The following is a 24,355-nucleotide window of genomic DNA, read 5'->3' as shown; positions in this document are numbered from 1 at the left end:
GGTTATATGGGTATCATCAACCCTCTGATTCCTTGTGGCTATTCTTCATGTGGGAGTGTGGCAAGCTATTTAACTAAGGGACTGTTAAAGCCGCGTTGAATCCTGTTCTAATCTGGCATCCACATATGTGCAAATTTCAGGTAGGGGTATTGAATAGAGGTCAGGCGCAGAAACCTTAGCTAATGTTTCCCCTCTCTAGCCCAAGGTGCCTCGAGGCCAATTGTAGTGCCATGTTTACTGCCCATGCTGATGTCGGATAACACCGTACAGACTGAGAATTTAACCTGGGACCTTCAAATGAGGAGAGATTGGGTCGATTGGGCTTATATTCGCTGGAGTTTAGAAGAATGAGAGGGGATCTCATTGAAACTTATAAAATTCTAACAGGACTAGACAGACTAGATGCAGGAAGGATGTTCCCGATGGCAGGGGTGTCCAGAGCCAGGGTTCACAGTCTAAAGATAAGGAGTAAGCCATTTAGGACAGAGATGAGGAGCAATTTCTTCACCCAGAGAGTGGTGAACCTGTGGAATTCTCTACCACAGAAGGTGGTGGAGGCCAATTCATTAAATATATTCAAGAAGGAATTAGATATATTTCTTGAGGCTAAAGGGATATGGGGAGAAGGCAGGGACAGGGTACTGAATTTGGATGATCAGCCATGATCTCATTAAATGGCGGAGCAGGCTCGAGGGGCTGAATGGCCTACTCCTGCTCCTATCTTCTGTGTTTCTAAATCTATAGGTGTTTGCCTATTGTGCTGATGTTGCTGAGTACCTGTTGGGACTTGCCAAGATCAGTTGCCCGGAAGACCTGTTTAAGACTGGCAGTTGAAAGGCCTGTTTTAGTGAGTCCCAGCAGTTTTACAGGGTTGTAAAAGACTCGTTCTTTAGGAACCCAATGGCACCAGTGCGGGAGTTTCACAATATAAAAACACCGCTGTCTTTCAGAAATAGATAATAAACCAAAATCCCATTAGTCTGCTCAGGTGGACATGGAAGATCCTAAGGCACCTTTGAATAAGAACAGAGAACTTTCTCAGTATCCTGGCCAACGTTTCATCTGCCATAAACGCCACCAAAAACTCAAACTAGCCATTTATCTTATTTGCTGATTGTGGGATCTTGCTGTGTGTACATTGGTTGCTTCTTTTGCTTACATAGGAGTGAATGCACTTTAAAAATAATCGGTTGTAAATTATTTTCGGACATGCTGAAGATGTGATGAGGTGGTATGCACATGCAATTCTGTTCTTATATGGCTTGGCACCCCTCCAATTTCTGTTATACATAATTGACCTGCAATCACAGTCTCAATACAAAGTAATAAAATTAGCACAAGTCAAGAGGGGGACTGTAAACTCTAAGAAGGCAGCCAAGATCTTACAGGTATTTACACTTAGCTGTTTGGTGGCAAAAGTTCAATACTGACATGCAAGGTACTGTATGTTGGAAATAAAATAGGAAGCAAGTGTATTCCATGGGTGGAATAGAGCTCGCCAGTGGGGAAGCTGAAAGAGGTCTACGGGTGACAGTTAATTCTTCACTAATTATTTCTAAACAATGCCAAGCAGCAATAAACAAATCAAATGAGACACTGGGTTACATTGGCAAATCAATCATGGGGATCAAACTGGTATCTGCTATTGTGCTGGTGCTACACATTTGTGCACCATCATTTAAGTTTATTTTAGAGGTGTAAATTTAGATATTCATGATTGACAACCCAAAATAAAACTAAACTGCTGTTAAATAGTTGTTTTCTTGTTTCCTTTAAACTGCTTTTCAGAAAGATTTGACAAGTAACTTTTTTTTGTAGTTGAGAGCCTTTACAGACATACGAGATGATCTAGCTTTAGGTCATGTGATTGTACTGCTCCAACTGGACTGGCCTCGAGGAGAGAACCTATTTCTCAAAGCAGTTGACAAAATCTGTCAGCAAGGATCCTTTCAGTATGAAAACTTCTTCAATTATGTCACAAGTATCCTTTTACCTTTTTTATTATATGCAAGAAAGTCCTAAAGTACCATTCTATTTATTAATCACCTTTATCAGTGTGAGTTTGAGTCAGAAGGTCGTCTGTTCAAATCGTATTCGAGACTTCAGCACTTCAGTGCAGTATTGCATTGGTGGAGATGCCATCTTTGAGATGAGACATTAAACTGAGGTCAATCAGGTGGGCGTAAAGGATGCCACTGCACTCCGAAGAAGAGCAAGTAATTTCTAATGGTGTGTTGGCCAAAATTTGTCCCTCAGCCAATACCAGCAAATCAGATAAACTTGTCATTTGTCTCACTTGGTGTTGGTATGATCTTACTGTGCACAAATTGGCTGGCAGTTTTGCCACACTAAACAGTGATTACACTTCATTGGCTGAGTAGTGTTTTGGGGCTTTTACATTTGTTCTTTTCGACCCTTGTACAAAGAAATCGTTTCTCTCGACAACATCTTTGTACTTGTTTCTGATGTCGGGTTCTTTCAGTTTCACCGAAAGCTTAACATATAGTTTCAGAAGGCCTTTGATAAGGTACCACACGGTAGGCTTATGGCAAAGGTTAGGGCATGTGGAGTCAGGGGACCCACAGCTGAACGGATAGCAAATTGGCTAAAAAATAGAAAGCAGAGAGTTGGGGTAAAGGGTAGTTATTCAGATTGCAGGAAGGTAGAAAGTGGTATTCCACAAGCATCAGTGCTGGAACCACTGTTGTTCATAATTTATATTAATGTTCTTGACTTAGGAATAAACAACTCAAAGTTTGCAGATGATACCGAACTGGGGTGGGGGGGAGGGGGGAGTATAGCTAACACTGGGGAGGGGTATGGCTAACACTAGGGGGGGTGGGGGGTTATAGTTAACACTGGGGGGGGGGGGGTATGGCTAACACCTGGGGGGGTATAGCTAACACGAGGGGGGTTATATCTAACACGAGGTGGGGATAGCTAACACTGAGGAAGAATACAACAAAACATTAGCAAACTTGCAGACTGGGCAGTTAAGTGGCAAATTAACTTTAATATAAATAAATGAGGTGATGCACTTTAGTAGGAAAAATAGAAGTATCACCTACACCTTTACAAAATAAGGAACTGAATGGGGTAGAAGAGCGAAGGGGTCTAGCGATACAGGCAAAGAAATCATTAAAAGCAGCATTGCAGGTCAGCAAAACAATTACAAATGCTAACTAAGCACTGGGATTTATTTCAAGGGGTATAGAATTCAAAAGTAGTGAAGTTATGTTAAACTTGTATAGGATCTTGGTCAGGCCGCACTTCGAGTACTGTGCACAGTTCTAGTCTCCATACTATACAAAGGACATAAAAGCTCTGGAGAAAGTGCAAAAAAGATTTGCAAGGATGGTACAGGTAGACTACCCTTTATCCGAAAACCTTGGGACCAGCCGTGTTTCGGATTTTGGAAAATTTCGGATTTCAGAAGGTATTACGGGGCAGCACCCCGTAAGCCACCACATTAATATTTCTGCAGCGAACCTTATGAATACCTTTATTCACACTGAGTGGGATAAATAAAGACTATAAATACTGTAGTATTACAGGGATAAATACTCTAGTACAGTTTATTTGTAAGGAAAACATTCAGTAAAACTTCAAACATATACAGGTACAAACTAAGCTAAATACCTGTACATATACATGCAGTAAAGGTACATTACATCTGGCTTGAGGATCTTGGAGAAGAGGGTACATCAGTGTTGTCATCGTCGTCATCAAGTTGGAGTCGGACATCTGAAGATGGGCCAGGAACAGGATTCTGAAGCAGCACTACGACAGATGGCCTTTTTAAAGATTTCTTCCAGTGTCATCTGTCTCATTAACATTGGTTTCTGTCTAAGCAGTCTCTCTTTAATTGAGTAAACTTGCATAATCTCTTGCTCACTGATAAATGCACGTTGTTCAAGGCCAGCAATTAACTGATCACACATTGTCACCATATCGTCTGAGAATTTTTTCACCTGTGTTCACAATGTCATCATCATCAGTACTATCCTCATGCTTGTCTTTATTTAGCACCATTTCAGCAATTTCCCCATCACTCAACGAATGCACAACAGGTGCATCATTGTCAATGTTCAGCACTTCTTCGATGTCAGCTTCCTCTAACTTATTTACACTTTCGGATGATAAACCTTTGGCGTAAGTAAGGAGGTTTGATATCATCATTTTCTCCTGACTGACAGGAAATCCTTCAAAATCTTCATCTGCAGGTCCATCTTCATGAAACATCATTGAAGGCCAAAGTCTGTGCCAAGCATTTATTAATGTTGGTTTGTCAACATCGTTCCAAACATTAGCAACTGCGTAAATGGCATTCTTAACATTGAACTCTTTCAGGAAGCTTTGGATTCCTATGCCTCTGTTGATTGCATCAAGCATAGAGTTCAAAAAAACGTCTTTATACTTGCTCTTCATGGAGCGTAAAATTCCTTGGTCACAAGGCTGTATTAAAGATGTCACATTAGGAGGAAAGTTAATGGCGAAAACATAACTTTTCACAAGAAGTTCAGGAGGGGGATGTGCGGAGCAGTTGTCCAGGAACAATAAAATTTTGTAGTTTTCTTCCAGTCCAACTTGCCTGCAATGAGCTCGTGTCGCTGGTACGAAGTGGTTATTGAACCAGTGAGAAAATATTCCTCTGGTTACCCATGCTTTCTTGCTCACATAATAATGCACAGGTAAATTGCATACACCTTTCAAACATCTCAGGTGTTGGCTTTTTCCAATCACTACCAACTTTAACTTGTGTGTGCCTGCAGCATTGGCACACCCAAGAACAGTCAACCTGTCCTTAGCGTCCTTAAAACCTGCTGGTGCACTCTCATCAGCCGTTGCTAATGTTTTTCTAGAAACGTAGCGCCATAACAGAGCTGTTTCATTAGCATTGTAAATTTGTTCAGGACCGAGGTTTTCATCAGATATTATTTTGGCAAATTCGTCTATGTAATTTTCAGCTGCTTCATGATCAGCAGAAGCTTTTTCACCACAGATTTTCAGATATTTTATACCATGACACTTCTTAAATTTATGCAGCCAACCTTCTGAATATTCACACTCAACTTCAATGTTCAGTTCTTCATGGTATATTCTAGCTTGTTTCATGACCATCAAACCAGTCAGTGGCACACGTTCACCTCTGCGTTGTCGAATCCACTCAATCAGCATACGGTCAAGATCTTCATTTTTTGCCCTATGCAATGTTTTCCTACTTTTCATTAGTTTATGGTCATCACTGTCAGTGTAAAACTTCAACAGCTTGTCTTTCTGTTTCTTTAAGTCATATATGGTGGTAGTTCCCACACCATATTCTTCAGTAAGACGTCGCACAGACACACCACGATCAAGCTTCTGCAATAACTCCACTTTCTGCGATAACGATAATGAGAGATGCTTCCTTCTCTGCTTCGCACTGTTACCCATAGGGGTATCTGCAGCTCTTTTTAGCATTTTCACAAATCGTAAAAAGCCAACAAATATCAAAGAGCGCAGCAGGCGCACGTGTGACAGCGCTGAGACACAACTGACTCCTCACACCTGCATGGGTCAAGCATCGGCCGCGTCGGGTCATGTCGTGCGCACGACTTACGCTCCACGAAAAAACTTTCGGTTTTCAGAGGTGCGGATAAAGGATACCAGAACTTTTACAGCTATCAGGAATGGTTGAACGGGTTGGGACATTTTTCCTTTACAAAAGAGAAGACTTAGAGGAGACCCGATAGAGGTCTTTAAAATTATGAATGGGTTGAACAGAGTAAATGTGAAGAGAATGTTTCCACTTTTGGGGGAATCCAAAACTTGGGGCAATAAATACAAGATAGTATTAATAAATCCAATAGGGAAATAAGGGGAAATTTCTTTATGCAGAGATTAGAATGTGAAACTTGCTACCACAGGAAGTGGTTGAGGCAAATAGCTTAGATGCTTTCAAAAGGAAAGTAGATGAGTATATTAGAGAAAAGCGAATAGAAAGATATGCCGAAAGGCTGAGATGAAGTAGATGGAATGGGAGGAGACTGGTGTGGAGTATAAATACCAGCACAGGCTAGTTGGGCTGAATGGCCTGTTTCTGTGCTGTATATGCTATGTAATATGTAGTACAGGAAACTTTCTGATATCCGGCACTGACGGGACCGAGCTGGTGCCGTACCATCAAAAGTGCCGGACATACCAGCGTTAATGTTGAGAGATACGGAACTGAAAAGCTCCGTGTGAATCAACAAACCCACAGCTTCAAAACAGTCGGCTGCAGCTGCAAGCATCTGTAGCTGAAGCTGTTGCTATAGCTACAGACCTTGCAGTGCCTGACTGCGAAAAAAAAAGCAACAAGAACTAAAAAAACTTATAGAAAACGGCTCCTGATTTTTGCCGTTAGATCGAGTATTCCGGACATATAACCTCTGGATAAACCAAAGTCTCCTGTACTTTGTTTATACCTAAAATGTTGTATAAGACATGATATTCTTGCTCCTAAATAAATTAACCAAATGAGAGAATTGAATTAAGAAAGTGCTCCCAGGTAGAATAATACATTGCATATCTTGTGAATTTATCACAAATGAGCTAATAGAGTGCTGTACTGAAATGACAGTCTTCAACTTGTCCTTAATCACACCTGTAGACATTGACATGTTGGAAGAATTTGCTTATCTCAGAACTACAGAAGGTGGTAAAATTCATCTAGAGCTGTTGCCAAATCAAGGCCTTCTAATAAAGTGAGTACTGAGCTTGTAAGGCTGTGTTACTGGTGCGCACTGTGACTCAAATGTTGGAATTTCAGTATGTTTGTCTGAGAAGATGATTGATGTTGCTCCTTGCTTTGCTTCAGCATGTGACGAGAAATATATGTTGCAGTTGTTGAGGGAAAAAGATGCTGGAAGGAGTTAAACCTGTGAGAAGGTTGACAGTAATTTCAACCACCTTGGGAGATTAGTGAATAATTAAACTTTCTTTAAACATTTGTTAGGTTTTTGTGGTTTGAGCGTCCTTGGAACATGTTAGATTTTAAAGTTGTTGAGTTTTTTTTACATCAGTCAAATCATTAAGTTGATTTTCTTTTCCTCGATATAGTACTGGTTTTTAAATCTCCCTGGATGATTTATTGAGTTTATCCCGTGAGTAGCTTGACCATTCAGCTCTGGAAAGTCCCAGGTTTTGTACTGATAGAGGTGCTATAGTTGGCTTCGATGTACCTGGGTTAGGGAGGGGTCAGTTGACCAGGATTGCCACTCCTGATCACTATCCAGGGGCTTCTGGAAGTGCACGTGTGGCTGTCAGATGAGTGCATGATTAGATTTGTCTGTGATACTCCCTGTGGATGAATAGCCAGCTGATAGTGTCGAAACTCACACATGAATGAGAACTATTTTGGCGAGGTACCGGAGAGCAGCTAGTGCTCCTGTACCTGTGTTTCAGTATGGCATCAACGCCTTGAAAATAGGAGGATAATAGGTGGCAAAAAAGAAAAATTTAGTATTTTCCCCAGTCCTTGACTTTGTGCCACTGGTTCAGATACGAACATTTGGCTACTCTGGTAGAACGCTGCTTAAGTACCATGGTCATGTTAAGCTGTGTGGTACAATAGAGATGTGTGTGTGTGTATGATTTCTGGAGCCAAGGAGCTTTGGAATTGCAGGTAAGGTCCATTCTTCTCTCAATCACTTTCTTCTGAGAACTTATGGGGTAAAAGGAATTTCAATAATTAACTTTCCTGTTGCGAAATCATTTTAATCACTTTGTTTTAACTTGAGGAATTGTTCTTTTGTGGAAGATAATTGTCATATTAAAATCACTTTTCTGTTGTAGTCTGCTGCGCTAAGCTACTGTTTCTTTTTTGTATTTGGACGGCTCAAGTAGCTGACCTGAATAGACTGAACAGTACTGGTGTTTGCGAAATTGGATTTAATCTACATTTTTAATACACATGTTGCTGATGGATTTAAAATTTTGTATAATTAAAACTGGCAAAGTAGTCCTGGAGCTGTGATTGGATAAAGTTGAAATTGTTTCCCCTCCTGTTTTACAGAAAGATTTGAAACTTGTACGTGACAGAGTAAAGCCTAAGGAAGATTTTTAGGCCTGTTATACAAAACACTTTTATATAAAATGAGTTCTACAGTTTTATTTATTTATCCACTTTTTGCAAGTTGACTCCTAGACTAAATGTTACAATTTCCCCCAAAATAATTGATATTTTCTAAACACTTGAATAGGTATGGGGAAAGAACAGTGACAAGGGATTAGAGTAGATAGCTCCAATATGGAGCTCGCACGGGCATTACTGGTACAATGTAGTCTATGACAAATCCTGGATATTGTATTGACACGTATTCAGGCCACACTGAAAACTTCAGTGTCTTCTGTTGGGGGGAAAACAATATTCTTAATTTACTAAAACCATCCTGAAGTTAAACCCTTTTTTTTTCTTTAAAAAAGTGCGACCTATAAGTGAATTAATATGGTGTAAAAACTTTTTGGGGATTGGTGAGGGGGGCGGGGTGTGAAGGATGTGCAGGTTTCATAGTGCTGTGTACTTGAATTTCATGTTCTTACCAACCTGGCGTCGTCTGTTATTGTGGGAGCAAGCCCGTGCTGCTATTTTCCCCATTGTTAAAATTAATTCTGGCAGTCTGCAGTGCTGCTTTTGATCTTAAAAGATGAAAAATTGTATTTCTGGTTTGGACAATTAAGTGGTTCCATTTTGACCATTCTGTGTAAAATCTGGCCTGCTTTCACATCTTTTTAGTTTGTTTTTTCAAATGCAGTTATACATGCGTAGTCTTGGAGAAAATGAGCTGTGAAGCCACGCACTCCATCAAGCTTCCTCTAGTTATGTTTCTGCACTGGTGAAATATTTTGAGCTGTACTAGATGTATAAAAAAACTCAGCAGATGGGCAAATGAAGCAAGAATTGCCAATAGAAGAGCATTGGCAGAAGCTTGAGATCAAGTCACCTGTCTTTTCTGTCACAGGAGGTGCTTGGCCTAGTGAGACTGCAGGGAGAAAATAGGAATTCTTGTCCTTATTCATACAGATGTGATGATGAAATCCTGCACATATTTTCTCTGCTGTAAAACACTGGTCCCTAATTTCACTACACCTGTTTTTTTTTTAAACCAGTGGTTAGAAAAATGTGCATATGTCTTGTATTTTATTGCATAACACGTTTTAACTAATGAAAAACCTATCTAGCTTGTGCATGTAGCATCAAATTATAAAGACTTGCATTTCTGGAATATGTAGTATACTGCTTGTATTTTAATCAGTATGGTTGCATTTCTTTGATATGCCACATAATTGCTGTAATTTATGAATTTGAAAGTTATTTTGTACTCTGTTCAATTCCTTCCAGTTATCTTTTTCCTGTTGGTAACAGGTAAAGAGTTTTGTGCTAATAGGTGAATATGTGTGAGTGTTGAATGTACTGTTGATGTTTACTGTTTTCAAGGAATTCTAGCCCTCCACTGGGGGTACTTCCGCAGGAGTTCAAACTGCAGCCCAGCAGTCAGACAGCTGACAGGTACCACACGACCTGTTCGTCATGTGCTGTGTTTGTCACCATGTTAACCCATGGGTTTTAAAAGTTTTAAAAATGTCTTTATTTTTCTTTTTTTTGTGTTTACACAATCCATGATTTAAGCATCATGCCATACAGTGATCATTTTAGTATATAGTACTTCACAAAATGCAAACTGTTTGCCAGGAGACTATATCAGTACTTTTTTGAAGGGATGTTTGTGACTGTATTTTGTAAGTTATTATAAAATGAGTGCAGCAAGGGTGCATTTATCACAGTAACAATGCATTCCAATGAATTTGCACCATTGCTTTAAAAAAAAAATCAACCCACTGCAGATTCGTGTGGTTTAGTTAGAAAGTATGATTGGTCATTAGGAAATTTAGAAGAGCACAGTTTTTAAGAGTTAACCAATTAACTTTATTACATAACTAGTACAAAAACACTAATCACAAACTTGGGAATTTGTCCAGACAGAACTAAAGACTAGACATTAATTCAGATCTAGTAATTCAATAATTGAATACAGCTGTTTAAAACATTAATTTAAAATATTAATGTAATTTCTATGTAGACATTAATTATATATTTGTTAACCTTTAGTGAGTTAAATTTTAATAGCTTGAAATTTTCTTATGGTGGGGTATAGCAATAGGATGAAAAGTTATCTACAGTTGACAGGAATATAGACAAATGAATAATTTTCTTATTTCATTTGTGTTGCAGACATCACACTGTAACCCGAGGTATTACGAAGGGAGTGAAGGAAGATTTCCGGTTAGCAATGGAGCGCCAGGTTTCTCGCTGTGGGGAAAATCTAATGGTAGTGTTACATAGATTTTGCATTAATGAGAAGATCATATTGCTTCAGACCTTGATGTGAGAGACATATCAAACTCTTTCTCCCTTCGAACATATGGATGGTTATGTCAATCTGCTGAAGTGCACCCCTATCTTGTGCGTGGCGAAGTTTGTTACTGGATTTTACACATGCTAAGTGAGTCTATCTGAATAGAACTCAAGACAGACTTGAAAGGATATATTTCTAATTCCATTGATAAATTGCTAATATATTGATTCCTTAAGTAATCCATTTTTGATGAATGTTTGTGTTGATTAAGGCGAGAAAGGAGTGGAATATTTTTCCTTCCATTTTCTGTATTTGAACGTCGGCACTCTGAGCAAATATACAACAGCCGGCTGTAGAGCAAACCTCCTTGTACACTTGGCCCAACAATGTGCTTTTGCTCCAGCCCCAGTCTCAAAAGAGCAACTCTTACTGCACCAATGTGCACTTCTCTGTTTGTTACACCAGGTTCCTGTGGGAATCTGAGACTGCCAGAATTTTGCCAAATGGTGGTCATTTTGGTGATGTGGATCAGAAACTGAGTTGAAATTTTCCAAACTCATTTGACTTGGGTCTCTTGCAGCCATCAGAAATGGGAGACTTTCTTCCCATCACTGTCTGGAAGCTCTAGATAAAGGGACAGTGCTATAACTCTCTCCTCCCAGTCCTATAGTATAGTGATACTATTGCAAACAAGAAATACACACACTATAATTTTTAATTCCAATAACACAAAAATAAGATTTAGGTCCTCTTACTTCAGCAGGCCCGCATTATAATGGTGGATCAGTTACAATTCCAGAATCGCACAATTTCTAGACTATAGTATCTGATGTCAGTTGAGTTCAAGCTAATCATTTTCCAGACAGAGTACCTCATCCTCAATTATTTCTGTCCCATGGACATTAATGCACTATGTTAAAACTCATATCAAAAATGAATGACATTTTTAAAAAGTTGTGAATTTTGTTTTTAATGTTTTTGTTTTTTTCCTGGCACTAGACATTTGTATTTAGCAAATACGATGCAACATTAATTCCTTACAGTAGTGAAACTAGCTCTTGCAGAATTTCTCTACGCTAGGGAACCTGAGAGAAATAGATTTCTGGAGGACAAATAAGATGTTTGAAAAATCATCAATCTTAAACATTTTATGATGTTTTATAGGTTAGAGAACTTAAGTTTTCTTTTACAATTTAACACCGCTGCCTGTGTGAGATTGTGTATAAAACATCTGATTTAGAATTAACAGCTGAGTTTGGAGACCCCAATGCATACATTTCTGCATTTATTTAGACTGATTTTTCAAAGTGATACTTCTGTTAAATGTTAAAATGAATCATTGATGCTGTTTTCCCATTTTTATTTCCAACTAAGTAGTTGAATTGTGAAAAACATAAGGTTTAATACATTTTATAAATTAAAATATCTTGTCAGCATTAGACACCTGCTCCATCTGATAATCAATGTTAATTGTTCAACTCCATCCCACCAGTCAGTTGAAGAACGGGGGAGAATTTACAATGGGTTTTCCTGATCTCTCACCATAACTTTGGTGTAAGTGGTTGTTTTTAGCTGTTTATGCCATTTCTCCAGGGGTACTGTGGATCTGAAGTTATGGCAGTAGATTGGGAGAACCCCCACAGAAATTCCAGGCGCAGATTTTTAGTAAACTGTCTCTGGGTAGGCCCAGAGCTGTAGTAGGGAATGACCGATTTGTTGGACCAAAATGCAACCCTCTTCAGAGTACCTACCTGCTGTAACTTCCCCAGCCATGGCTCCAAAATTGAAACGGTCAGATGAACCATTCATTCCACTGGCAATTATAAGATTTTATAGGAACAACCTAGCCTTTCAAGTGAAAGTACCCAGGATTGCCATAGTGAGGGAGAAAGCTGATTGATCTTAACTGGCAATGATCTTGAAGAAAAGGAAAAACTCTACTCCGGGATGTCAGAATAGGCCCACAGCCTAAAACATATGGCCTTATGTCCCCACCTGTGGTTTAAGCCTCCAGCATAAACTTTTATTCCCGGATATGTGTTCAGTTCAATTTACTTGAAAGTATAATACATTCTGTTTAATGGCCTTAAGTGAGCCAAAGCTGGATGTCCATGGTCTTAGTAGAACATGGTGTGCATTTAAATCACAAGAGGTTTATTTTAGAAAGTGATTAACCAAGTATCCAATGTGAACCTATTGTTAGGCATTGTTAGTGCAATGTAATGTAGCTCTCCAAATCTGCATAAAATATCTAATTTTTTACAGAATTCATGTACAAGTTTACAGGACTGTTATATATTTAACATGCACTTGTGTTAATTTTTATGAAAAAATCATCTTTTCCAAAAAATGCCATTTTGTCTTTATTGAGAGATGTTGCATTTGGGCTTAGTGCCACACCATGCAGAGCATTTGCTCATGTGGTTTGTTGTTTCATATGACAAATATTAAAATATAAATCATCTGAGGTTTAAGTATATTTTCTTGAATGTGTGAAAGAAGATTCAAATTAAGTCAGATTTCCTACACACAGTTTAAGTTACAAGGTATTATCGGTCAAAATACCACTGCCATTTTTCCTTGCCCATAAGCAAGGCTAACACACTTAGTAAACACTATATAGAATCATAGAATGGTTACAGCACAGAAGGAGGCCATTCGGCCCATCGAGCCTGTGCCGGCTCTCTGCATGAGCATTCCAGCTTGTCCCACTCCCCCGCCCTTTCCCCGTAGTCATGCAATTTTTTTTCCTTCAGTTACTTATCCAATTCCCTTTTGAAAGCCACAATTGAATCTGCCTCCACCACCCTCTCAGGCTGTGCATTCCAGATCCTAACCACTGCGTAAAAAAGTTTGTCCTCATGTCGCCTTAGATTTAAGGTGATTGGCAGAAGAACCAATGTCCTCTGGTTCTCGACCCTTTTGCCAATGGGAATAGTTTCTATCTACTCTGCCTAGACCCCTCGTGATTTCGAACACCTCTATCAAATCTCCTCTCAAACTTCTCTGCTCTGAGGAGAACAACCCCAGCTTCTCCAGTCTATCCATGTAACTGAAGTCCCTCGTCCCTGGAACTATTCTTGTAAATCTTTTCTGCACCATCTCTTCTAAGGCCTTCACATCCTTCCTAAAATGTGGGGCCCAGAACTGGACACAGTACTCCAGTTGAACCAGTGTTTTATAAAGGTTCATCATAACTTCCTTGTTTTTGTACTCTATACCTCTATTTATGAAGCCCAGGATCCCATATGCTTTTTTAACCGCTTTCTCAGCCTGCCCTGCCACCTTCAACAATTTGTGCATATATATCCCTAGGTCTCTCTGTTCATGCACCCCCTTTAGGATTGTACCCTTTAGTTTATATTGCCTTTCCTCGTTCTTCCTACCAAAATGTATCACTTTGCACTTTTCTGCGTTAAATTTAATCTGCCACGTGTCCGCCCATTTCACCAGCCTGTCTATGTCTTCTTGAAGTCTATCACTAACCTCCTCACTGTTCACTATATTTCCAAGTTTTGTGTCATCTGCAGATTTTGAAATTATGCCCTGTACTCCCAAGTCCAAGTCATTAATACATATCAAGAAAAGCAGTGGTCCTAGTACCAACCCCTGGGGAACACCACTGTATACTTTCCTCCAGTCCAAAAAACAACCATTCACCACTACTCTCTGTTTCCTGTCACTTAGCCAATTTTGTATCCATGCTTCCACTGTCCCTTTTATTCCATGGGCTTCAACTTTGCTGGCAAGCCTATTATGTGGCACTTTATCAAACGCCTTATGAAAGTCCATGTACACCACATCAACTGCATTGCCCTCATCAACCCTCTCTGTTACCTCATCAAAAAACTCAATCAAGTTAGTTAAATACGATTTGCCTTTAACAAATCCATGCTGGCTGATATACCTATCAATTCATCCAATGAAAAGCGACGAGTTAAGATAGTAACTATAGGTTTTTATTGGCTAAATGACACAGCCCACCCTCGTGGGTGATCGGGTCCAACAAGGAGGAATACCAGCCAGTCGACCACCTTTATACCTGGGCAAGCAGGCGGAGCCATGGGCGGAGTCAGCTGTGGTCAGCCCAGGTATAACAGCGTGACAAGAGGTGACCTTGTGTAGTGATACAACAGTGTAAACAGTGATAACCATAGTGTAACGATATAAACAGTGATAACCATAGTGCAACGATAGTGAACGATAAAAGTGGTTTACCACATTCACCCCTTGTTTAGATTTGAGTCCGGCAGGGTGAAGTGTACTACCAGTTCGGGTATGTCAGTCTGTCCGGAGGCCTCGTAAGTCTTTCTGATCGGCGCGGTGGCGGTGATGCAGTATCCGATGTTAATGCTGGTGTCTGCGTGGTCGGCGAAGGCTCGTGGGGTTCCGGCGTGCCGTCTACCTGGGCTGGGTGGTGGGGGGGTAACGGTGGTGTCTCAGGGGTGCCCGAGGGTGCAAGGTCTCGTAAGGAGACTGTGTCCTTCCACCCGTCTGGGTATGCCACATAGGCGTACTGGGGGTTGGCGTGCAGGAGGTCCACCCTCTCGACCAGGGGGTCCGTTTTATGGGCCCTCATGTGCTTTTGCAGCAAGACGGGCCCCGGAGAAGTCAGCCATGTTGGTAGCGAGGTTCCCATAGTCGACTTCCTGGGGAAAACAAACATTCGTTCATGGGGGGTGGCGTTAATGGCCGTGCAAAGCAGTGACGGGATGGAATGCAGCGCTGCCGGGAGGACTTCCTGCCAGCGAGAGGTTGGCAGGCCCTTAGACTTTAAGGCTAAGAGAACGGCCTTCCAGACAGTCGCGTTCTCTCTTTCCACCTGGCCGTTCCCTCGGGGGTTGTAGCTGGTGGTCCTGCTTGCAGCAATGCCTCTCGCTAGTAGGAACTGGCGAAGTTCCTCGCTCATGAAGGATGAGCCCCGGTCGCTATGTATATAGTTCGGGAACCCGAACAAGGCGAAGAGGTCGTTCAGGCATTTGATGACCGTGGTACTGGTCATGTCTGGGCAGGGGAAGGCAAAGGGGAAACGGGAGTACTCCTCAATGATGTTGAGGAAGTACACATTACGGTCAGAGGACGGGAGGGGCCCCTTAAAATCGATGCTCAAGCGCTCGAAGGGGCGGGTGGCCTTGATCAGGCTTGCTCTGTCCAGCCTAAAGAAATGCGGTTTGCATTCGGCACAGGTTTGGCAGTTCCTGGTCATGGTCCTGACCTTCTCGATGGAGTACGGCAGGTTGCGGGCCTTAATGAAGTGGTAAAGTCTGGTAACCCCGGGGTGGCAGAGGTCGTTGTGGAGGGTCTGCAGTCTATCAATTTGCGCGTTGGCGCATGTACTTCATGATAGAGCATCTGGGGGTTCGTTCAGTTTACCAGGCCGGTACAAGATATCATAATCATAGGTGGAGAGCTCGATTCTCCACCTCAAGATCTTGTCGTTCTTGATTTTGCCCCTCAGCTTGTTATTAAACATAAAAGCGACCGAACGCTGGTCGGTGAGGAGGGTAAATCGTTTGCCTGCCAGGTAATGCCGCCAGCGTCGTACTGCCTCCATGATCGCCTGGGCCTCCTTCTCGACCGAAGAGTGTCGGATCTCAGGGCCCTGGAGGGTCCTTGAGAAGAAGGCCACAGGTCTCCCTGCCTGGTTAAGGGTTGCAGCTAGGGCGAAGTCGGATGCATCGCTCTCCACTTGGAAAGGGATAGACTCATCTACCGCGTGCATTGTGGCCTTAGCAATGTCTCCCTTTATGAGGGAGAAGGCTGCGCACGCTTCTGCCGTCAGGGGGAAGGAGGTGGACTTCATGAGGGGTCTGGCTTTGTCTGCATAATTCGGCACCCATTGGGCATAGTAAGCGAAGAGCCCCAGGGTTCTCTTCAGTGCCTTTGGACAGTGGGGGAGGGGAAGCTCCATGAGGGGGCGCATTCTTTCGGGGTCGGGGCCGATGACTCCGTTCTCTACTACGCAGCCGAGGATGGCAAGACGCGAGGTGTTAAACACACATTTCTCCTTATTGTAAGTGAGGTTCAGCCGTTCGGCCGTACGGAGGAATTTCTCCAGATTAACATCGTGGTCCTGCCGGTCGCGGCCGCAGATGGTGACGTTATCTAGATAAGGGAACGTGGCCTGCAGCCCGTCCTGGTCAACCATCCGGTCCATCTCCCTTTGGAAAACCGAAACCCCGTTGGTGACGTCGAAGGGAGCCCTAAGGAAGTGGTAGAGGCGGCCATTCGCCGCGAAGGCGGTATACTGGCGGTCCTCAGGGCGGATAGGGAGTTGGTGATAGGCCGACTTAAGGTCGATGGTGGAGAATACCCGGTACTGTGCAATCTGATTGACCATATCAGATATGCGGGGAAGGGGGTATGCGTCCAGCTGGGTGTACCGGTTTATGGTTTGGCTGTAGTCGATGACCAGGCGGTTTTTATTGCCGGTCTTAACGACTACGACCTGGGCACGCCAGGGGCTGGTGCTCCCCTCGATGATGCCCTCCTTCAGGAGACGCTGCACCTCAGAGCTAATAAAAGCTCTGTGCCCGGTGCTGTACCGCCTGCTCTTGGTGGCGACAGGTTTACAGTCGCGGGTGAGGTTAGCGAACAGGGAGGGGGGCGGGACCTTGAAGGTGGATAGGCCGCAGGTGGTACGCGGTGGGCGGTTTAAAGGCTGCTGGTTGTCGACTGTGAGTGGGGGGAGGGGTCCACCGTATGCCAAAGTGACACTTTGAAGGTGGGATTGGAAGTCCAGCCCTAGTAGGACGGCAGCGCAGAGCTGGGGCAGGACGAGGTGTTTAAAATTTTTATACTCCGTGCCCCTAACCGACAGGGTCACAACACAGTAGCCGCTGATGTCTGTAGAATGGGACCTCGACGCCATCGAGATCCGGTTGCGCGTTGGCCGGACAGTGAGGGAGTAGTGGCTCACCGTGTCTGGATGGATGAAACTCTCCGTGCTTCCGTTGTCGAACAGGCAGGTCGTGGCGTGGCCGTTTACTTTGATGTCCATCATGGACTTGGACAGGTGATGCGGGCGAGCTTGGTCCAGTGTGACGGAGGCTAGTGTATGGCTGAGCGAGCTGCTGTAGTCTGCGGGTGAGGCGGTGGTCGGGTCTGGAGACAAGGTGGCGGACGAGTGTGGTGGACAAAATGGTGGCGCCCACGACGTTGAATAAAATGGCGGAGAAGATGGCCGCCCCCACAACTCATGAGGCCCTGCTGGCGTCGGTGGCCTTGATCAAAGATGGCCACCCCACGACTCACACGAGGGGATACTGGCATCTGTGGCCTTGATGAAAGATGGCCGCCCCCACAACTCGCATGAGGCACTGCTGGCGTCTGTGGCTCTCCCCCTGCAGGCCTTCGCGAAGTGGCCTTTCTTGTGGCAATCGGAGCAGGTCGCGTTTCTTGCAGGGCAGCGCGTCCTCGGGTGTTTCGCCTGGCCACAGAAGAAGCAGCCAGCGGCCCGATCGCGGGGCTCCGATGTTGCAGCCGGTACCGGGGGTGGCGGTCCCGATCGGTTCTGGGACGCCGACGCTGAGGTAGGTCCCAGAGGCGGCGGTGCGAGGGGTATTGCGGCCGGGGTCGGGCCCGAGTCCCAGGGTCGCGCAGCACAGTACCTGGAATACGCCTCGAGGTCCCGATGGGCCACTTCCAGAGAGCGAGCGAGGGCTGCAGTTGTATTCAGGTCGAGGTCCTTTGATTCGAGCAGTCTTTGCCGTGAGTAGTCGGACCGAAGGCCTTTCACGAAGGCATCGCGGATATTCCCTTCAGTATTTTCTGCCGCCGTTACAGCTTTAAAGTCACAGTCCCTGCCGAGTGTTTGTAGCGCCCGTAAAAGTTCATCTACAGACTCTCCTGGCTGTTGCGAGCGGGATCATAGGAGATGTCTGGCATACATAGAATTTACCGGGCTCCGGTACTGCTCTTTCAGCAGATTGAGGGCGTCCTCGTATGTAGTAAGGTCCTGGATGAATGCAAATACTTTAGGGCTCACTTGGGCAGTCAGAACTCTTAGTTTGGATCCCGGAGGCATGCCGGATTCTCCCAGGTAGGATTCGAAACAGCTCAGCCAGTGTTTGAAGTCGAGGGCTGAGTTCGCTGCCTGTGGGTTTAGATCCAAGTACGGCGGTCGGAGGGCTCGCAGCCAGGCCGGCTGCTGTGGCTGTTGTAGCTGGCCGTTTGGCTGGTCGTTTGGCTGCTCCGGTCCACTAATTTCAAAATTTAGCCAATAAAATTGATATACCTATCAATTCATCCAATGAAAAGCGATGAGTTAAGATAGTAACTATAGGTTTTTATTGGCTAAATGACAGAGCCCACCCTCGTGGGTGATCGGGTCCAACAAGGAGGAATACCAGCCAGTCGACCACCTTTATACCTGGGCAAGCAGGCGGAGCCATGGGCGGAGTCAGCTGTGGTCAGCCCAGGTGTAGTGTATGTACCCGTCTACCTTTAAGGGAACTATTGAATGTAACCGTTCACCTTTAAGGGAACTACTTTAGGTGTGGCACTATTTGTTTGGCTTCTGTATACTGTAATACCGATAGTGACCACACCAGTATATAAGTGTTGTAGCAGGATTTCTGGGGCAGATTTGCCCGGACCTTCGAATAGTAAAGACCTGTTTTGTTTGTTACTTCTGAAGTCTGTGTATTTATTAACTGCACAAACCACAGACTTTACAGTGGCGACGAGTCCGATCGTACCCTGCGGCAAGATTACCAAAGCAAGAAGAGCGTCGAAGAGAGGCAACCGCCCTCATCGTGCTGCTGGAAGAAAACACGAGGCTGCAGCAGGAGAAAGGTGGAAGACTTTAGCAACAAAAGCTTCCATTAGCAACAGGCACTGACTACCCTTCTACCACGGTGCGGAGTGAGCCGATCAGCAGGGAACAAGGCGGCCGAAGAGACTGTGAGTAGGGGAAGGTGTAGAAGTATCCGGAGGATAAGGGCAGAGCACTCGACCTCGGTCGAGGGGGAGCTATGCCGGCCAAAAGTCGGGTCCAACGGCGTCGGGTGACAGCCGGACCGCGATCGGCGGGAAAAATCCGGGCAGCGACCGCAGCCACGAAGCGCTGAGCCTGCGAGTAGGCGCGGGAAGAGAAATCCAGCCGCAGCCGGGGAGGGAAACACCGGTCTGCGAGAGGGCTGGGGGAGGCGAACGGGAACCGTGCGGGTGAGAGCTGGGTGCGGAGAGAGAGACTGCGAGGAGCCAGTCCAGCGGCTGAGCTGTTCTCCACCAACGGGGTACTCAGAGCCGGCAAAACCGAACGTGCGGGAGTGGGTGAGAGACACAGCCGAAAACGGGGTGAGAGACTGCGCGAGAGCCAGTCCAGCGGCTGAACTGTCCTCCGTTAACGGGGTGTACCCAGCGCCGGTAGAGCCGTGCGGGCGGGAGGAAAAGACATAGCTGAGTAAGGGGAGCTGTGCGGAAGCCAGCCAGCGGCTGAACCTGTCCGCTGTGGGGGAAGCGTACCCCTTCCACCGGGAAGAAACGCGGGAAGCCGCCATTAGGCGGAGAAGACGCCAGAAGCGGGAAACCGCCATTGAAGTGGGCGGGGCGAGAAAGGAAGAGCGGGAAACCGCCATTTTCGCGGGAAAACCACCATCTTAGAAACAAACAAATAAATAAGAATACTTAAAGAAATACTGGTGCTGCTCCCAAGGGAAGAAAAATGCCTAAGCGAGGGAATATTAACGACTTTAATTCTGAAATAGAAGACTGGGCCACGTACGTGGAATGCATCGAGATCTATTGTGAAGCCAACAAAATAGAGGAAGACGACAAGGCGATAACATTGTTAAACTCGATGGGCGCAAAGACATACGGGCTCTTGAAGGATTTACTAGCACCAGCTAAACCGGCGGATCAGTCTTTCGAAGAGATTGTGGTTGTTCTGAAGGACCACTTGCACCCCATACCGTTGATGTTGGCTGAACGATTCAAATTCTATGCAAGAACGCAACGGAAAGACGAAAACAACGCAGAATACTTGGTCGAACTGCGTAGGCTAGCGAAATACTGCCAGTTCGGAGGGAATTTGACAGAGGCACTGCGAGACAAGTTCGTAGGTGGATTGTCCAAGGAAGGGACGCAAAAGCGCCTACTAGAAGAGAACGACCTTACACTTGACAGGGCTGTCCTTATAGCCGCATCACAGGAAGCCGCAGCGAAAGGAACGGCGGAAATGCAACTAAAGGCGGCAGCGCTCGGGGTGGACCAAATTACCTCGAGTACAACAAAATGCTATCGTTGTGGGAAGACAACACACGACCAGAATCAATGCTGGTTTAAGAACCAAGAATGTAGGAAATGTGGCAAACTGGGTCACATCGCTAAGGTATGCCGGTCAGGGAAGAAGACCAACAACCAAAGGAAGCCATCACAAGAAAAGTACAACAAGGTATACAAGGGGGCTGAGAAGAGTTCAGACGAACAGAATCCAGACTCAGATCCAAACGGCCAGGAGCTGGGTAGTCTGAGTATCCACCATGTGAGTAAGGAAGCTGACCTACAAACTATCTGGGTCATGCTAAAAATAGCTGGAGTCCAAGTGAAAATGGAGTTGGACACTGGATCAGCTGTATCAGTCATAAATCGAGGGGATTACCACCGGCTATTCTCACACATACCCTTAAGAGATACCAAGTTCATATTGCAAACATACACGGGGCATAAAGTATACCCCATGGGAAAAATAAGAGTCAAGGTGAGAGATAGGGGTAAAGAACACCCAAGAATGAACTTGTATGTACTACATGAGGGAGGACCACCACTTCTAGGACGGGAGTGGATCAAGAAAATAGACATGGAATGGCACTACCAACAAGCAATGACGAGTGAGGACTCGGTGCAGACAAGCAGCTCAGACTCTGAGCCGGAAGACGATAAGTCCAGCCCACGTATGAAAAACAAGGTTAACATGAACTCACTGACTAAGGTTGGAAAAACGATGGCGTGCATAAAGACAGAGAATTCTGAGTCTGTTCAAGTCACAGACATATGCATTACGGAGGAACACCGAGCTCGAACTCAACGTTATTTCAAAGTACGACAACAATTCGAACAATTAAGTTACCGTCTCGTACATGAGATGAAAACAATGAAAAAGTTCTATGACACTGAATGGGAGAGTCTGGAAAGACAACAGAACCTGCTGGCTCAAGCAGAGAGCGACCATAGAGCCATCGTGACCAATTACCGATCACACCTCCCTTATGATGTTCAGGAGTTAGAATATTTGCATGATCTAGAGATACAGCATAAAGGCAAACCACGCTACACTGAGGATTTTGTTCTGCAATTGGAGACGGAGCTAGTGCAGGCAAGGTTAAGAGAAGCTGAATCGCAGTGTGCACTTAAAGAGATGCAAAAAAAAATCTTGGACATGGAAAAGAGAAACGCTTCTTTACCTGATGTGAATAATGTGGCCATGTTGCAAGAGGAGCTTATCACTCAGTTAAATGAAAATAAAGGGAAAATGACTGAGATAGACTGCAAGAATAAAGAAGATTTGATGGCAGTGAGACTTCAAGAGGCAGATAGCATAGCAGCCTTGGCTGAACTCCAACAGGAAATTGCGAAAGAAGCAAATGAAGAGGAATCTTCAGGAAGCCGGGATTTTATTCCAGTTCTTCTCTACGACTCCTTACAAGCAGAGTGTGAGAAGTGGAAAGAACAGTATGAACAGGCCCAGGCTACAATTCTGGAAGGGATTAACTCGGCAACCTCCGAAAAGCTAGTTTCAGTAGAAGCATATGAACAACTAAAGGTTGAACATGAGCAAGAAGTCCAAAGGCTGCAGGAAATTCTTGATGAGCTCAAGGCCAAGACAGACTCATCGGTAGAAGTTCCATCCATAGATGAGAATTTAGCGGTGAAAGACATGGCAGAACATGAAAGACAAGATGTCCAAGAACTCATAAAAATATTGGAGGAAACCCAAGACAAATATGAGGCGGCAATGACCGAGGTTCAACGACTTGAAGAGCAGAGTCAACTGGGAATCCTTTCAGTGGAAGGGAAGGAAACTGTAAGAAACACAGAGACTGTAAGAATGGGCTCTGAACATGAGCTTGGGAGCATCAAGGCGCAACTTCTTCGAGCGCTTGAAACCAAAGTACAAGAGGAAAGGAGGTGAAAGCATTGGAGGGAAAGGTGGATGAAATGGTGAAGACTCTGATCCACAGAGTCCCCGCGGAAGAGTTAACGGTCAGCCAACTCCTTCACATGCTGAGAGACAAGACTCCACAATGGGAACACGAGCTTCAATCTGCAAAGGGAAGGAATTCGGAGCTCCCAAAAGTTACAGAAATAACTGAGGTGGCAACACAGATTTTGTATTACAGTTTACTCTATGAAGAGTTCGTTGAATCACGTCAATGTGAACAGAAGAATGTTGAAACAGCTGCTTCAGTAGAAGGATTAAATAGCCTGATACCGCAATCCCCGGTGGAAGGGAAGGTATTGAACTCACAAATGAGGTCAATAGTGAAGGAATGGCAGACAACCCAGGAAGAGCGGGATGAATATGAATGCATGAAGAAGTCTTTTCAAGAAAGATGTCTAGGGAAGGAACCACCGTCAGCTAACGTCCAGACGGGTGAGGAGGAAGAAGAAGGCTCTCTCGCTGGCCTAACTCGCTGGCCTAACTCAGGACGAACCCGAATATATGGCCTAACTCAGGACGAACCTGTTGAGTGACACTGAATATTACGAGGATGTGGTCTGCCCAGCTTGTGATGAAAACTCCCAAAGTGCTGAAATCCGGAGGAAGCACTTAAGGTCTAAGGAACATAGAGAGTTGGTGGCGCTACAGCTGGTAGCCGAGAAAGGAGCTCCGAGAGTTTCAAAAAGGCAGAAAAGAAAAAGAAGAAGCAGAAGATAATAACTGTCTAAAATATTAGCACTTCTACCATCTCAGGCGGAACACTACGAAAGGAGCTAAATTAGTTGAAAAACTGGAAAATGTCAAGACAGCCAGTTGGTTATAAAAGTCCGCACTGCTGGTTCAACAGGACGAAAGTTCAAGCTGCTACGTCAAGAAAAAGGCTATGGAGGAGTCACGCTAGCCAGGTGAACCGGCTACCCCATAGAAATGTTGTTCGGAACGAGTCAAGATCAGAGACTGAATCTATGAACTGTTTCCGCAGAGACGGAACCTGTGAACTGTTTCCACCGAGATTATATTTGTAAATTGTTTTATATGACATTGACTCCACCAAGATTATAGCTGTAATTTGTTTTATAGGAAGTTGAAGATATGTATGTTTAATGGGGACTCTGTAAGTAATAAGCTAAAAAGGGAGGATTGTAGTGTATGTACCCGTCTACCTTTAAGGGAACTATTGAATGTAACCGTTCACCTTTAAGGGAACTACTTTAGGTGTGGCACTATTTGTTTGGCTTCTGTATACTGTAATACCGATAGTGACTACACCAGTATATAAGTGTTGTAGCAGGATTTCTGGGGCAGATTCGCCCGGACCTTCGAATAGTAAAGACCTGTTTTGTTTGTTACTTCTGAAGTCTGTGTATTTATTAACTGCACAAACCACAGACTTTACACCAGGTATAACAGCGTGACAAGAGGTGACCTTGTGTAGTGATACAACAGTGTAAACAGTGATAACCATAGTGTAACGATATAAACAATGATAACCATAGTGTAACGATAGTGAACGATAAAAGTGGTTTACCACACTGGCTTTCCTTGATTAATCCACACTTGTCCAAGTTACTTAATTTTCTCCCGGATTATCGTTTCTACTGAGGTTAAACTGACTGGCCTGTAATTAATACAGTAAAGCAAAGATAATGACACAGTAGCACAGCACTGCTAGTGTGTGAGATGCTGGCCATCAAAACTATTTTTTCCTGACAACTTACCATGTTTCAGTGTTGTAGGATGTTCATTTGACTAGTTTGAAGTACCATTACTACCCATATAATTTCTTCCCATGCTCTGATCTCGTTTCCCCAGTCAA

At 44.2% G+C, this 24,355-nt stretch overlaps 1 protein-coding gene across 3 annotated transcripts in view; it reads left to right on the top strand.

The window, feature by feature from the left end:
- ints10 (integrator complex subunit 10) overlaps positions 1-12,840 on the top strand; it is a 78,830-nt gene extending 65,990 nt beyond the window's left edge. For 2 of the 3 annotated variants that reach the window (XM_086009210.1, XM_086009229.1), the window contains exons 15-18: positions 1,819-1,981; positions 6,632-6,725; positions 9,458-9,529; positions 10,253-12,840. In XM_086009210.1, coding sequence (XP_085865336.1) covers positions 1,819-1,981; positions 6,632-6,725; positions 9,458-9,529; positions 10,253-10,409 — 486 coding nt within the window. In that variant the 3' untranslated portion in view covers positions 10,410-12,840. The remainder of the gene's footprint in view (positions 1-1,818; positions 1,982-6,631; positions 6,726-9,457; positions 9,530-10,252) is intronic. The other variant, XM_086009219.1, reaches the window with a different exon arrangement.
- The last annotated feature ends 11,515 nt before the right edge of the window (positions 12,841-24,355 follow it).

This window comes from Somniosus microcephalus, chromosome 2 (genome assembly GCF_052327205.1).
Source record: "Somniosus microcephalus isolate GS21.2 chromosome 2, FLI_Smic_1.0, whole genome shotgun sequence".
In the NCBI taxonomy this organism is placed as follows: domain Eukaryota; kingdom Metazoa; phylum Chordata; class Chondrichthyes; order Squaliformes; family Somniosidae; genus Somniosus; species Somniosus microcephalus.
This window is presented reverse-complemented; position numbering and strand designations above follow the sequence as displayed.